General features: G+C 37.2%; 1 protein-coding gene across 2 annotated transcripts in view; it reads left to right on the top strand.

Annotated features, from left to right (window-relative positions):
- LOC140160798 (von Willebrand factor A domain-containing protein 3B-like) overlaps positions 1 to 17,159 on the top strand; it is a 219,615-nt gene that overhangs the window by 35,158 nt on the left and 167,298 nt on the right. For both annotated transcript variants that reach the window (XM_072184106.1, XM_072184105.1), the window contains 3 exons: positions 5,077 to 5,233; positions 6,421 to 6,590; positions 11,012 to 11,477. In XM_072184106.1, the coding sequence (XP_072040207.1) occupies positions 5,077 to 5,233; positions 6,421 to 6,590; positions 11,012 to 11,477 (793 nt within the window). The remainder of the gene's footprint in view (positions 1 to 5,076; positions 5,234 to 6,420; positions 6,591 to 11,011; positions 11,478 to 17,159) is intronic.

Raw genomic sequence — 17,159 nt, 5'->3', positions numbered from 1 at the left:
TAAGGACCTCAACAAATGACTCTGACATCATGTGATGTAATCGTAATGCATAGTTCCTTACAGGCTGTAAAAGTTGCATGGAATTATTGGAAATGTTCTAGGCACTTTTCTTTGGTTTGCCTCAAATTCAGCAGTGACGCGTCAATGTCTTTTTCATGGCTGCGCCACACCTAACCACCCTTTTTTGCTACACAATTAACTATACGCACACGATTCAATACGGCGCCCACTAAAATATGCACCTACGTCACTACTGAACTTGAGGGGAACCAATTTATAGCCAAGATTCCCTAGTCCAAAAATACAGATCGCTAGTCCGAAAAAATAGGAAATGGTTCACAAGTCCAAAAATAAATAAGGTTTACAAGACCTTAGCAATGGAAAATCTGCAGCCATTAGGACTAGCGACCATTTTTTTCTTGGTCTAGTGACATTTATGACTAGCGCACCTTAGGATTAGCGGATGCAGGATAGAGTAATTGTAGACCAAATTGTTTAGTAGCTGCTACTGGTTTACCTTCATCCTCGTAAATATGATGAGTATCCAGTCCACTAATCAAGGGTTTAGGACCAGAAGGCCTAACTGCAATAGCTGCCCCATAGACATTTTGATAATTTATCTAAAATATGACACTTGGCAGCTATTGCAGATAAGGCCTCGTTAATGTCTGTTATTTATTAAATAAATAAAAGAAGACCCTACATGTAAACCCTTAACATAAAACTAAAATAAAAGAAGGCCCTACATGTAAACCCTTGACTTATAAATGCTTTTAAAGGAGTGTAAGTGTTCATAGTTTATTATTGGCAGACACTGTTTCTTTCATGAAAGCTGTGACTGTGCATCAATGCATTCACACCCAAAGCCTTCAGGAAAGACTAGCCGATGTCAGTCAATGCTACAATGTAGTCTTTTGTGAAGGCACCATATTAACACACAAGCTGGACTTGAATTTCAGTCAGGGCCATTGCCTGCAGTTTTTCAGTTTTGGCCTTTGTGCCCCTGATCTTTGTTAACTTCAAGGTGTTCTTCATTCCTCTTGACAAGTGGTGCCAAATGGCCTTGACAAAGGGTCCCCCCAAATGGACGTCTGAGCAAAAGCCTTCTCAAAAGACTAGTGGCTGCCAATAGACTGTAAATAAATGGTATTTTTGCACTCATTATCTCATACTTCATTACTAAATGTATTTTTACACCTATTTCTCTGGTACATAATTATTAGAAAGACAAGAGTTCATGAAATAAACAAAAATGCATGGTGAATATGTAGCTTTGATCATTGTTTTAATTTATTTTGAGATCTGTAAGGAAGTGAAAAAATAAAAGCACTATTTTTTTCATTAAAAAGTATGAAGAAGGAAGTCCAACAAACCAAAACAGTTGAACACACCTACTTAATAGATAATAAATGATGGGGATTTTTTACTACATGTATCCTCTATTGTGTGATGGAAGATATCCATAAAAGTCTGCACAAAAAGTAACACAGCTGAAATACGCCTATAAGTTCAGAACTAGTAATCGTTTCCACAATATTTCTACATAGAAAGAAGGATGATTTATTTACGCTCATTTTGATACCCCATTTGTGAAATGTCGTTCAATACTGATAACACAGTACATAGTGCTTTTAAAGAAAAACCACAAATTTAAAAGTTGCCATTTACAGCAATCAATGGTTTCAATCAATGACTTCATATCAATACAAATAACCGCAACTTTCAATTCGGGTATTTTTCTTTAAAAACACTGCTGTGTTGTTATTATTGAACAAGATTGGACTAATGGGGTATCAAAATGCGCGTAAATAAATCATCCTTCTTTCTATGTTGAAATATTGCGAACACAATTATTAGTTCAAACGCTACAGGCATGTTTATAACAGCTACGTTACTTTTTGTGCAGTCTTTATTTTTATAATACAATTCAGCATATTCCCTCTAAGTGATTGTGATCTGGGACAAATCCAAAATTGGATCTAATCTATTAGAAATATTCAATCTAGAATTCAATCTTATTTGATTTTTAATCTAAAAAACATTTGGATGGATTTTTAAAATCTAATTTGAATACATCTAATTTGATTTTAATCTAAGGGGTTAAAAATCAATCTAAGCAATTTTAATCCCATATATTAAAATTGAATTAGATTGAATTCTAATCTATTGGATTGAATATTTCTAATAGATCTTAATAAATTTTCACACATTCTGTTACACCTAATTTATGAGTCCCCACTTTCAACACAAGTATTGTTCTTCAATTAGTGAGATTGAAGTGCGTTTCTGAATCCGGTCATTATTTCAGTCCTTTTTAATATTTCATTTGTTCCATGACTTCCATCTGCCTCCGCTGCAAAATGTGACATGAAATGGCTCACAGTGGCATTGGTTAATGGTGTCTGGCAGTTGGTTGTTACTTGTACAGTGTAGCTCTGACCTTTTAGTAGGCCTGAAAAAGAAAAAGAGGATTTTAGAAAATTTGTCAGGGTAAAGCTGGGACAGTGGCACAATCCCCCAGCATGGGGCTGTTACAGCGGCTTGGTTTGAAATCCTTGCCCACCCACTTCCCCCAAATGAACACATGCATCTGTATTCCCCAGCCCCCCCCCCCTTGGCGGTGGTGGCAGATTTACCCCAGCTAGCTGTTCCCTTGATTGCAATGAAAGTGTAGTTTTGCCACTGGTGCCCCCAATCCCCCTCCACCATCGGTTGCACACCACAGGGTTCATTTATGTGCCATATTAGGGGCTCTGCAATAATCATCGGGGGTAATAAACTGTCCGAACGACCCACCAAAAATAGCTTGCCCCCCCTCTCAGCCTGCAAAATAATCGCTTTCCTCCCTCTTTTGGCCTGCCAAAATCTTTGCCCCCCTACACATGCCAAATTTTTGGGATCCCAATTTGCAAACCTTAAAAGGTCTAGATATGTTATGAGCACAGCGAGCATGAAAATTTGCATATTTCAGCGTTTCCATACTGTTTTCCTAAGCCTTTTAGAGCATTTTATTTAAAAGGCACCCCATGAATGTGTGCCAAAATTGCTTGCCCCCCCTTGGATCGCAAAATTGCTTGCCCCCCAATTTTACCCTCCTTCCAGGGCTCATAATTATTGCACAGCTGAGCCCCTTATAGGTATAAGGGGCTATCATTTTCTTCAGAAGGGGGGGGGTAATGAATATACTGGGGGGGTCATAGAATTTTAAGACCAAAAATAGGGGGGTTATAATTTTTGTAGCAATCAAAATAGGGGGGTTATAGAATTATAAAGGGCTGGCGACTGGTGTAACTTTTCTTACACTTTTTTTGAACAAAATGTGCACACAATCTTTATACAATGCAAGATTTTTGCGCTCTCCGTGCGCCTTCTTTACGCTTATGGTCAAAGATTTTAACGCGTTTTGTGTACTCCGCTCTAAAATTTTGACAGAAGGGGGGGTCCTAAAATTTTTTGACCCACGATAGGGGGGTCGTAAAAATTTTAGCCCGCGATCCGCGATGGAGTGGGGTCATAAAAAATTGACTTCAGTCACCGACATATTCATGACCCCCTGCCGAAGAAAATTACATCCCCCTGAAAGGTGAATTCAGTCAAATTTTGCCATCAAACACTGCATCATTTTATATCAAATTAAACTCCTTGATTATAAAGAAAGCCAAAACTGAAAACCGTTTTGTCATAGCACTTTCCGTAGCAAAATTACATCTTGTCACAGATTGACTTTCATGATATCATCAAAAACATTCAGCCAACATTAGAAGCTTCAATTGGCAACACAAATCAGGATCTAGGCTCATGATGGAATTTCCGGCTCATGACAGAGCAGCTTTTCTACGGTGCGGGAACTGCTATCAAACAAAATCCCTCTAAAATTCCATGTGCGATTCTCTCATTACAAAAATAAATCATATATTTGGGTCAAGTGAAGTATCGACAACATATTCATATAGGTTTCCTTGACCGATCTTTTCTTTACGAGGAAAATTTACAAAATATTGTTGTATTTTAGCCTAGTCGTAAGAGATTCCCATTGAGTTTACATGTACGAACCTGTTATTCCCACCTAGACCATGCCAAAAACATGCCCACATTTCAACTCGATTATCTACCAAACTGGTCATAGATCTCCTAAAATTTTTTGATATGACATAAATGAAAGTGTTACTTACCTAAATGTATCCATTTCAGTCGAGATCTATGACTGGAATTCCTGTAATTCGTTGCCAAATATTGGTATTTTCCTCATTTTGCACCACACAAACCAATGGAAAAAGTTACTTCCGGGTTGCCGAGAAGGCAGGGAAAGTAGGCGGGGCTTGTGAGAAAAACTTCTAGAATCGTTTGAGTCGGGACGGTAGAAACACCGAGTGCATTAAAATATACGAACCCAATGTGGTGGTGTGGTGTACAAACAGCCTGATCGGAACTGGCTGTGAGGTCTTTGTTATCCACAGCAACTGCCCCACATTTCAAATGCAGTAATGGAGGGTGCAGATAAATGAATATGATTTTCCCCCACCAGGGGTCGAACTGGGGTCCTCCTGCACCAGAGTCAAGACCTAAACCAATGGGCCATGCTACTTCCATGAAATATTGAGATGCAGGGGTCAGCATATCTCGATTATGTTATCCCATAAAACATCAAAATAAATAAATGTAGATATTTATATAGCGCTTTATGCCATAAACAGCCTCAAAGCGCTTTACATTTATTCCGCCGTCATTAGAATATGTTAGAACCATGTTTGCAGCCTACAAGTGGCACAGGGTCCATCAGTACAACAACTGTGACTACCCCTAACAGCTTCCCATTGCACCTGGGTGGGGTGAGGCAAGCGAGGCAAAGCGCCTTGCCCAAGGGCGCAACACGGTGGTGGGACGGGAATCGAACCCATGCACGCAAGCAAGCTCTCGGATTATGAGTCCAAGGCCGTAACCACTGAGCCAGCACTTCATGATTGAACAAAGATGTGCTGTGTTCCCCCCTTTAACATCACAAATTTTATTTGAAATTGCATCAAAAATTCAAATCATATCAAAAGAGCTAATTTATTTGTATGATTCTGATTTCAGCACCCTCACCATGTCATCTAAGATGTGGTTAAAGAAGCATGGCTTAGCAGCTAAGAATCTGACTATCTATGATGCCTTAGGAAACACTATGGTGAAACAGAGAGCCAAATATGTGCCTATACTGGATAAGCATGTAGTATCACAGGTCTTCAATGAGGTAGGTTACATCTGCAGTGTGCAAAAGAATTAAGGTACCAGTCATGTTCACCCCTGTATATCCTAAATAAACTGCAACTTTTGAATTGCCATCTTCCTTGGGTTTTGGATCATCGTGTCTTTATTCTCAAACAATTTCAGCGAATGAGAACTTAAGTCTGAGCTAAACGATGCAGCTATCGGCTGCTGGTTCCAATTATGACATATCGGTCCTTGTTTAGGATATACAGGGGTGAACATAACTGGTACCTCAATTCTTTTGCCTACTGTATTTCACAGCATGATTCATGTACTGAATTAAATTTGGGTTGCTGCTAATGATTCTCTGGGTTGGGCTTATGTCACACAGGGGGGTGCACAGTGGTTTTCCCCCTACATGCAGGCCCGTACGCAGGATTTCATTTGGGGGGTGCTGATTTTGTGAACTTTTTTCCGGGGGGCAAATTTTGTGAAAAGTGGACAAAATTTGGACCGTTTTTGTCCAAAAAAGCGTAAAAAACCTGATTTTGATTCTGACTTTTTGTATATTTTCCAAATTGGGGTGGGGTGGGGGGGGGGGGGTACCCCCTGTGTACGGACCTGGCTACATGCAGTCTGAAATTAATGCCAAGGAGGCAATATGTGAGACTGCTATCATGCGCTATTCTACTTGATATCCATACACCCCCTATGGTAGACATGATCTTCCACATAGGGAGTGTGAATTTCAAATGGGATTATCTGAATGGGTGACTCCATTTGAAATCTACACTCCCTGTGTTGTAAATTAAGGTTAAGTTTTTCAATGAGGGTGTATGGATTTCAACTTGAACAGCCAACTGTTTTGTCTATCAATTAGATGTCAAGACAATGGAACATGGTTTGGGAACAGCCAACACATTGGTGTACTCAAGTAAAACCATGACTGTTAGTGTAGTGGTCTTCTCACTCGCTTATGACCACTGCGGCCTGGGTTTAATTCTCGACATGTGAGCTTGGTTGCCGATCCATGCTCGTCCTCGCAGGTTTTTCCCTAGGTGCTCCGTTTTTCCTCCTGCTTCTAAAATCGGACCTCTTCCAATCCATATTCCTGTCCCGTCATATTCAGTTGGCATCTATTATGGTACAGCAAAGCATAATGGGATACTCCCTCTAACTGCTGTGAATCCATACTAATCGTATCAATAATTACCCCTTCCATCTCTGTAGATCTTACCTCTGGCCCACGTCACTGGCAACAGACAAGAGATAAGCCTCATCAATCCATCGGGTATTGATCTACAAGGCTATGAAGAGAAACTAGAGAAAGCAATAGAATTATACCATAAGAGATTGGACAGGATTGTGTGGAATGGCCTGTCAAGGGAAGAAAGAGAACAGTAAGTATGACAAACTTTGATACCTACAGTCTGTCTAGTCTGAAGTACAAAGTACCGACGGGGATGCACACATTGTGCCGACTTTGAAGGCACGCATACCTGCAGCAGAGACACAGCACTGCGCACTGTTTACGCGCTGTGTACGCGCGAGTTGTCACTTTGTACTTCAGAGTGGACAAACTGTAATACCTTTCAATTGTCCACTCTTCTACAGTTTGTCCAAAGTCCAAAGTACAAAGTGACAACTCGGCAGCATATACAGCACGCTAACAGTGCGTGAGTGCTGCGCTCTGCTGCAGGTATGCGTGCATCAGCATTTGTACTTCAAAGTAGACTGACTGTAGAGCGTTGTGCTCGATAACAATGGTCGCCGGTTCAGATCCGATCAGATGCACTGTTTTGGGGGCATTTTTGAACCTCTATGTGCACTGGCTGCTCTGGGTAAAGATTAAAAATTCATTTAACATAAGCTCTGCCACCCTTGGTATTCTTGTTTTTTTTCTTTTGTTTTCTATTGATTTGTTTCATGTATAATGGCCCATATCTTCTTAGCATCTCTGGTGACTTTCCGTTCATTTTGTGGGAACAGGTCTTAAAACCATAATGTACGATTTCATTCAAATTTTAATTTTGCCATTCGTCACCCAAAATGCTGAAATAATATTAGTAATAAAGTCCAGGAAGGGTTTCTGTCCATAAGCTGAAGTAACACAATAAAGTGAAAGAAACTCCGCTAGTTACTTGCCCGTTTAACATTTGAGTTCTATGGGAGATTTATTATGACTTTATGTTGAATTTTCCTCTGTTGACCTACAGACACAATCAAATTTGGCTGATTCCATTTAGGTGCAAGTTGGTACATGTGAAAACATTACAAATATGCCAAAAATTCAGGTTAAAAAAATTAACCAATTTCATATCATAAGATCGTTCATTATGGCTTAATTAGGAAATAAGCCAGGAGTCAAAAATGAGATGTTTAGATAAGGAAATATAGAAACAGAGAAAAAAAAAGTATTATGTCGTCGTTGGGCAGGAAAAACCTCCTATATGTTTGTAGCCCCTGAACATGTTTAAAACAAAACTGCCAACCAGTTACATAGGATGTTTTGCTTTAAGCATGTTCAGGGGCCAATGACACATGAGGTTTTTCCTGCCCAACGACGATGTGTGATTGGGGATAGTATTCTTACATCCATACAAAGTGGGTCAGGTTGAACGATCAGATAAGAGATTTCTACATCATACATGTATATACATGAGAACATGGAAATATACAAGATTGTGATCCTAGTGCCCACAATTATTAACTTTTGTTAGCTTTGCAGATGTCTTACAAATTGGCTGTTCCATTTGGAATCTACACACCCCTGTGAAAGATGACACAAAGTTTTTTCAGCTTATAATTGGTGAAAAAATGAGACTTATAACATCTGTGTGTGCACACAGTTGGGCGCAGCACTTATGCGGCTGGCGCACATTTTTGTGAATTTAGTGACTTTATTGATGTGCACAGTAACACAAACCAAATAATTTTCACCAATTTATAAGCGGAACAAATTTAAACTCAGGCAGTCAGTCTATATGGAATATTTTGTGTATTTAAAGTTGAAATTCAGCTGAAAACAATGGAAACATTAAAACCTAATTGGATTTTTGCAATTTGGCCCCCATTTGGGACATTTTGTTTGGAATTCAAATTTTTTGATTCATTTGTCACTGTTTTTGGATAAAAATTGCTGGACCTGGAATGGCTCAACTTTTTGAATTTGGTTTCAATTCCAAAATTCTTGGCTCTAGGGGAGTGTGATTTTCAAATGGAATTGCCCATTAAGTCTGCATTCCCTATATGAGAGGTAATACAATCTACCTATTATGTTCAGCTACACGCTCAAACTATGCCATGCCCATTTACTACATGTACATTCTCATTTAAATTTTTCAGTTTTGACAAGAAAATATGAATGTAATATTGACTTTTTTTACATTGCAAATATCTGAAGTGTTTTATGTCCTACTTTTGTGGGACACAACATACTACTTGAGTAGGCTGTACATTTTTATGCTCATTTAGGCCTACCGCATTCTTGTTCACATTCTAACTGCTCAGTACCAGAAGTGGGTAAGTGCAATAGCTGCCATGTGTAGCTAACATGTGTTGATTAGTAAAATAATGTGTGTGTAAATTGCCAAATGTTCACAGGGCAGCTATTGCACTAACCCACTTCTGGCACAGAGGTGTCGATTTTCAAGATTTGTAAAGGAAATGTGATTATCATGTTGCCATTGCTTTCAGTTAGAATATTTGAAGTATGACGTGTCCTACTTCTTAACCCCCTGAGCACTACCTGCCGATCTAACATTGCCACTGATTGGTCAATTAAATGATATCTTCACTTTAATCACCAATCAGAATGGAGCTTTGCAAATAATTCACCACCATTTTTTTTGTGTGGTGAAATTATGCTAACAATGTTGCTGATTGGTCCAATTGATAATGAAAACTTCTTTTGGCCAATTGGCCGGTAGTTCTCATGGGGTTAAAATTCATGTAAATCATACTACATTGAAATGAGGTCCCATTGGAGAAACAATATGCCAGAATTTGACACTTGATACAATACTAGGTAGCAGTCTGAATCTGGCTAGTCATAATGCGCTATTCCAGTTGAAATCCATACACCCCCTATGCAAGACATGACCTTAAACCTTAAAGCCTTTTAATGTGTTAATAATCTTTGTAATTTTTATGTGTATTTATAGTGCAATACTTTGTTTATTTTCATGACCAGCTTGCAAGGGTGGGGTCCACTCATCTTTTAGATGTCAGTGCTTTATTTGCCACCTTTGTTGGGCCCTGGCAGCCCTTGCTTGCTGGTCTAATTTTGCTGTATATTTTTGTTGAAATGCCTAATGAATAATAAATAAATAAAAAATCTTCCACACAGGGAGTGTGAATTTCAAATGGAGGTACCTGAATGGGTTATTCAATTTGAAATCTACACCCTCTGTGTGGAAGATTAAGGTCATGTCTTCCATAGGGGGTGTATGGATTTCAACTGGAATAGCGCAATGAACACTAGGATCACAAATATGCTCATTCTACAGGAAGCGGTTCTCATACCCTCTCCACGCTGGTGTCGACTGCAGACGACAAGTTTCAATATTTTTTAAAAATTCAAAATTTCAGAATTGTACATTTTCAAGACCATATTTGGAATCGGTATGAACAATACATTAAAATGAATACAAACAAGCCTAATAATAATTAATAATGGTTCAGTGGTTGTTAAGATATCTCTGAGAAAAATGCTTAAAACTTGGACTTAAAACTGGGACTTTTTATGTTTAAGCCTATGGCCAGCACGCAGAGCATTAATCTCAAAATCTCAGAGCATTAATCTCAGAGCATTAATCTCAAAATGCTTATACCTAAAAATGACCTGTTAAATTTTCAGGAACAAAAACTCATACTCCACCAGTTGAGGTCACATTTTAAGGCTTGATAGTTAAATGAAAGTTGATGAACCATGCAGCTGGAAATGAGACCATTTAGACTGCTCAGTGCCATAAGTGGGTAACTGCAATAGCTGTGAACATTTGGCAATTTACGCACAGTATATTGTGCTCATCTACACAAGGCAACTACACATTGCAGCTATTGCACTTACCCACTTCTGGCACTGAGCAGTCGATATTGGGTCTTAGTCGGTAAAGCTGGGCACTTGTTATCAAATTATATGAGAAATATGGAACAAATAATGAATCAAAAAAAATTTTCTTACCCACCTGTGTACACAAGTTGTCATTTTGAAGCTAAACAATGCACATAATTTTACTTCAAATAAAGAAACAAACTAAATGTAGGTTGGAACTTAGTGAATTGACTAAGTAATCATAAAAGCCCAGTCCTAAAAAGGGCGATGATCTCTATTATTATCTATGCTTTTTATAAATTTTGTTCTGATTTTGATGCTGCACTGCACTTATATTTTCAATAGGTTATGTAGTTTTTAAAGTTCTAAGTTTTATTCTCTACTTCTGGATTACAAATCCAATGCGGTATGTGTTTTTTAAATTTTTTATTTTATCAATAAATCAGGTTTGAAATTCACCGGTTTTGGTCCATTATGTTTTTGCCAATTGCAATTTGTCTTCATTTTTTGAAAATAAAATAAAACTTGTGAAATAAAATTTTATTTTTGAACATTTTCAACATCAGACATGCATTTTGCAGGGGGACATGAGACAAACCTATTTTGGGGGCCTAAGAAGTATTGTATAAAATAATACAGTACAGTGTCTGTTTGGCAGCAATTTGTGCTAGCTAAAGCGTTCAAAACTTCCGGGTTTTTTTCTTCTTCAAACCAAATATGTCCAGGATCATAGCAGTGATGTAGCATTACTTTGATTCATTTCAGATTTAATGAAGATGATGAACCAGTCTCATTTGTTGAGCATCGTAAGGACTGCATCGAAGCACTAGACCGACTCGGATGGCCCGTATCGGAGAGAAACATCCTACTCCTTGAAGACGAAATTGAAAAAGGAAGACGCTACCTACGACACAGCCGCGCAATCCGACGTGCCGTTAAAGCAAAGTTTGAAGACAAGAGTCCCGAAAGACCAACAAGTAGTTCGTCAAGTCCATCAAGAAGCGTATCGAATACTCCTCGTGCATCTCACCTTACCCGAAGGAAATCTCAACTGGAAGCGGATCGCAGCGCATCTAGTCATAGCGACGCATCAAAACACGGTAGTTCGTCTTCCGCGTCATCAGCAGAATCAGAGGATGAGGAGAGGAGCAAAAAGAGTAGTGATGCGGAGGAGAGAGATCATCATCACCATAGCAACAGCAGTGATGAAGAGGAAGAGGGTGGATACAAGGTAGATATACCAAGTAGTGATAATGGTTCAGATTTGAATATTCAAGATGATGACGGTGAGAGTGATGATGAGGATGTTGATGTCCAAAAGATGAAACACCTGTCGATTTAACCATGTGGGCACTACTGATTTTCTTACAGAGCCTCTGATTGGTTACTTACATGATATAGTCATCTGAATAACCAATCAAAATAGAGCTTTTAGATCTCTTACACTTTTCAGCTTAACCCGCCTTCAGCCCTACTCACTGTTCTTACCATATCTCTGATTGGCTCAATACATGGCATAGCCCTCTTTGTAACCAATCAAAATAGTTTTAGAGGCCGGTAGTGCTGGTAGTGTCCATTTAAAAATTTGTGTCAAGAATTGAAGCCAACATCATGTTTTTGCTTTACATAACATGCCTGCATTAAGCCAGCTATGTTATTTGATATCAGTGGAGGGCTTGATTTCTTGTAGAAGAGGTTGATTTTGTAAACAATCACAACAAGATTGTCAAGAGTTGTCTGATCATATTTCATGTAGACTAGTTGGGTATACTTGACTTTTTATGATTTGATTTTTCTTTTTTTTTTTTTTTTTTCAAAAACAAATTTATGAAGTCATCTTCAACTTGATATATTATTTGCGTTGTAAGTAAAGACGGGAGTTTGTTATTTGACTAGGTGTATTCAGGAAGTGTATTCCAGATTTAAGAGGTTAAAGGAAATCAAAATATATTATGTATAGAAGGAAGGAAATAGTAAAGGAAGATATACCAGTGTATCGCACAATGGAGTTGGGTTATTCCAGTTGAAATTCCCAATAGAAGATATGACCTTAATATTCATAAGTAACTCCATTTGAAATCTACACCTCCTGTGTGGGAGATTAAGGATATATGTGACTAGGTCCGACAAAACCAGGAACAAGTTGCATTTTTAATGTTTCATGATTTGAATAAAAATGTTAGCACAAGAGAATAAGCTTTAAAGTGATACCAAAATTATATAAATAGCATCAATACATTTCAAGATATGGATAATTTTGTAAATGATACCTTGATATTTTTGCAAATTGCTATTCTGAGTATTTGGGCTAATTAATTTCCTGCCTTACACCGGATTGAATAGGGATTATCATAATTCAACTGTTATTTATTAAATGAAGAGATTTCATACTTCTAATCCAATAAAACAGTACTCACTGTGGACGTTTCGAAGTCTTGCAGACTTCTTTTTCAACACTGATGTTGTTGTGATGATCTTCTGTTGTGATGATCTTCTGTATGAAATCTCTTCATTTATTTATCAACAACAGTCCTGAGGAAAATGTTCAGTACTGTTATTTATTGTTTAAATAAACATCTTTTTAATAAGTACTGTTAAAGATTTGAAAGTCCACTTGGTCCCACAGTCAAATACCATGAAATGAAGAATTCCAAAATGTCTTTTTTATGGGAATGTCATCTTTAAAGGCCTATAACTCAAAAACATGTCTGGCGACTTGTTCCGGGCCCGGGGTTCCGGGTTTTGTTGGAGCTAGTCACATGTCTTCCATAGTGGGTGTATGGATTTCAACTGGAATTGCATATTTCCGTGGTAACAAAAGGCACAAATGTAGGGCATGCATCCGTCTCTCTTCACCAACCTCAACAAATCCAATCATTCTGAATATTCAAATCTTCTGTATCTTAATTTAAATACAATGCAACTAGTAAAGATTGAAATAAATTTTTCATAAAGAGGCGTAAACTTTGTTGACCTACTTGGGTGAAGTGGGAATCAAATCTCCCACTCATGTTCTATCTGTATCCTGCCATGTTTTACAAGTAATTTGCTAAATGTTTTATGCATTGTTATTCAGGCAAAGAGTTTCAGACTTATAGCAAAGTGATAGCAAACTTTCATACACATGTGGATTCCTTTTTAATGAGTACCCTCTGTAATTCAGTCACTCCAGGGGTGCATTTTCCATATCTGATTGTTACATCCTAATATGCATGCCTATGTGGTACATAGAGGCTAATATATTCAGAGCTGTATCTTTACCTTTGGGCTCTATCCAGTTGGGCTGGTAATTCTCAAAACTTACCGATCTTGACCTTTTCGGTAAATCCCATAGGCCCTTGTGAGTACACCTGAGATGTCATCATTTGACGTCACATCGTTACTGTGCATTGCAAGTCGGCGTGACATCAAATGACGACATCTCAGGTGTACTCGCAAAGGCTTATGGGATTTACCGAAAAGGTCAATTCAAACATTGGGCTATTCGGTTGAAATCCATACACCACCTATTGAAGACATGACCTTAATGTCTCACACAGGGTGGGTATATATCACCCATTCAGGTAATCTCATTTGAAATTCATACTCCCTGTGTGGGAGATTAAGGTCATGTCTTCCATAGGAGTGTATGGATTTCAACAGGAGTAGTCAATTGCAAGCTCGTACATATTGTCGTACTGATATACCTGTCTAAAAATTGCTAACGTCCAGATGGGCAGCTAGTTTTCGACAACAAAGCTACCCGCACCGTAAGTTGGCTGCCAAGGTACGACTCTGTCCGTCATAGCTATCTGTGCGATGCATATTAAATCAATTAAGATATACTTTGAACATGAAATGCATTTTTAAGCAAATGCTTTGTAACTTGGGTATATAAAAAGCATCAATAAGTTATGTTTGGTAACAAGATGCTACATGTGTAAAAAAAAAAGCAAATGCTTTGTAACTTAGGTATGTAAAAAGCACCAATAAGTTATTTTTGGTAAAAAATGCTACATGTGTAAGAAAATGCTACATGAGCCTCATTTGACATCGTAAAGAATCACATGTGGCCACCGCTACTACAGAGGTATGTCAGTTGTGCTCTGGGGTTACTTAGTAGTGCTGATTAAGAAATTACAGAGGAACATGGCTGTGTAAGTAGACCTGCATTATAGGTACTGCCCAGAGCATGTAATCTCAGCTTGCCATTCTCTGATTGGTCAATTACTAGGGATTTGATATGTGGTAAACATGGAAAAAACATACATTAATAAGTGAAGACGTATGAATTGTGAAAAGCTGCAAGGCAAAGGAAGAAATGGTCAAATTGTGCAAGTGAACTTTTGAGATAGACTTTGTTTTTGTCCTTAGTCTATCATGTATTGACACTATTTCTGTGGATAGTTGTAGAATATTTATGGGATTGTGGTTTCATAATACAAACCGTTGTTGTTCTGGCAAAACCTCATAGCTCCAATAGCTGCCATGTGTTAAATATGTACAATATGATAATATGGTATTTGTACATATTTAACACATAGCAGCTATTGGAGTTACGAGATTTTGCCAGAACAGTGACAAAATGTAGGTTAAGGGTGGGTGTGTAATGTGTAGAGTACATGTACATTAGATTTACTTTTATTTTTTTGTGCTCATCGTCTGGTGTTCTCTGTAGAGAGAGAACAATAAAACTTTCTGAAAAGTGTCTTTCTAGCTCATACCAAAGATTAAAATTTTGTAAAAATAGTTCTCTGTGCTTGTATATTGTAAGTGCATAAAATTAAATACAGATCAGAAGTGTAAAAGAAAAACAAAAATGAACCGTCCAAATTTAAACATTATGTTCTCAGAATCTTCCTTCCTATACTTTGTACAAAGTTGAAGAGTCCAATATAATTAACACTTGGACTCAAAACTTGGACTGTGTTGGATAGGCTCACTTTTTCCCCAAAAATTTTGTTTTCTACAATTTTTTGACCAAAACTCATTTTTGACTTGCTCATTTTTGACCAAAATCACATTTTTGACCAAAAATCACATTTTTAACCAAAAATTACATTTTTTACCAAAAATAATAAAACATAATAATGATAAAATTTGATGGTTTTCACCCAATACAAAAATTTATTGGTCTCGCTATGAGTTGAAAAATATTGGACTAGACTTTGTCTCGTCCAATATTTTTAAACCTCATAGCTCGACCAATAAATTTGTGTATTGGGTTCAAACCATCCAATTTTATATCAAAATGATTATGTGTATAATATATAGTATTCTGTAACTAAATTTTCATCAAGTAATAATATTGTGAATATTGTACCAAAGATGTAAAATCCGTCCAAATGATGTTTTGCTTGCATTCGCCAACTGAACGAATAAGGTACAAAAAAGTGGTCTCACTTCAAATATTGGGTTTTCTTTCTTTCTTTCTTTCTTTCTTTCTTTCTTTCTTTCTTTCTTTCTTTCTTTCTTTCTTTCTTTCTTTCTTTCTTTTTTTTCTTGTTGTTGTTGTTGTTGTTGTTGTTGTTGTTGTTGTTGTTGTTGTTGTTGTTGTTGTTGTTGTTGTTATGTATGAGTTAAAATATGATGTAAATATAAACTAAAGTTGTATTATTATATTTTTCTGTACTATGGAGCGCTGTTTCAATTCCATATCATTCTTAAAGAATGTTTATCAATTTTCTAAAAGTGAAGGATTAGTCATTAAAATTGTTAAGGTATTTTGGAAATATTTGTAGTACATTCCAAGTATTTTGGAAATGAAACATTTGGCAAAAAACAAGGAAAACAGTAGTATTGACAAAGTTGAAGCCCCGTTCAAATACATGCTTATTTCTCTACTTACGTAGAGAAATTACAGAATCATGTTTATGTCTTATTTTGTCTTAAATACTTGGCTTTCAACTTAACTACTAGCAGACTATGTTAGCGCATCTATGACGCTAACTAAAGTGCCAAAATCTAAATTTTGATGACTTTTTACGAACCTCCGGATAAGCAAATCATTGAATGAGCCTTTTTAACCATTCATATTCATATTCAATTGTCCATGTTTTTGTTTTTATTCAGTTTTTAATTCAATGTACTTATTTCAAGGATTTCAATCTGTCCAAATTGATTTTCTTTTAGTAAATCAAACTGGTTCTTCCTCAAATTTTGTCCATTTTAATTAAGGTTTGTAAATAACAAAATGTATCAAAGTTTGGTGGCAGTGAATTTCCCTATTCCTAGATGGCCATCTTACTCCCAGTAAATATGTATACCGGTACTAATTTTTACCATGATATGGCAGTGAAATCAACACAGTGTACACCTGGGCTTGGAAGCAGCACTCAATGAAATGCCCACTTACATCACTCCCACATCAGGGTATCAAATGGTATAGACTAATACCAAGAGATATGGCCTGGATGTTCATTCATTATTTCTCTTCTCAAAATTTCAACTGAATTTTTTTAATTTATTGCCATAAGTTAAAACAAATGAAAAGAAATATGCGGAGGTAAACAGACAAACAATACTGGAATGACTGTTTGCTCTTCACTGCTTAAATTAACTTTTGAATGTAATCATGGACTGCTAACAATTATTGGGCTATTCCAGTTTAAATCCATCACCCGCTGTGGAAGACATAACCTTAATCGTCTACACAGGGGGTGTGAATATCAAATGGAGTGACCCATTCAGGTAACCCTTTTATATCTATACCCCTATGTGGGAGATTAAGGTCATGTCTTCCATGGGGGGTGGAGTTCAACTGAATAGCGCATTTAAAAGACGCTTTATTGTTATAATAATATATTCATTGATTGATCAAAGTAATAGAAACTACTAACACTTGACTACTAGTGTGTTTTGATTACAATCGTATGTTCATAATATTATAGCATGGAGCTTGTTTTATTGCAATCTTGATTAAGAAGCTTTGATT

Source organism: Amphiura filiformis, chromosome 9 (assembly GCF_039555335.1).
Source record: "Amphiura filiformis chromosome 9, Afil_fr2py, whole genome shotgun sequence".
NCBI lineage: Eukaryota > Metazoa > Echinodermata > Ophiuroidea > Amphilepidida > Amphiuridae > Amphiura > Amphiura filiformis.
Note: the sequence above shows the minus strand (reverse complement) of the source record. Positions and strands in the feature narration are given on the sequence as shown.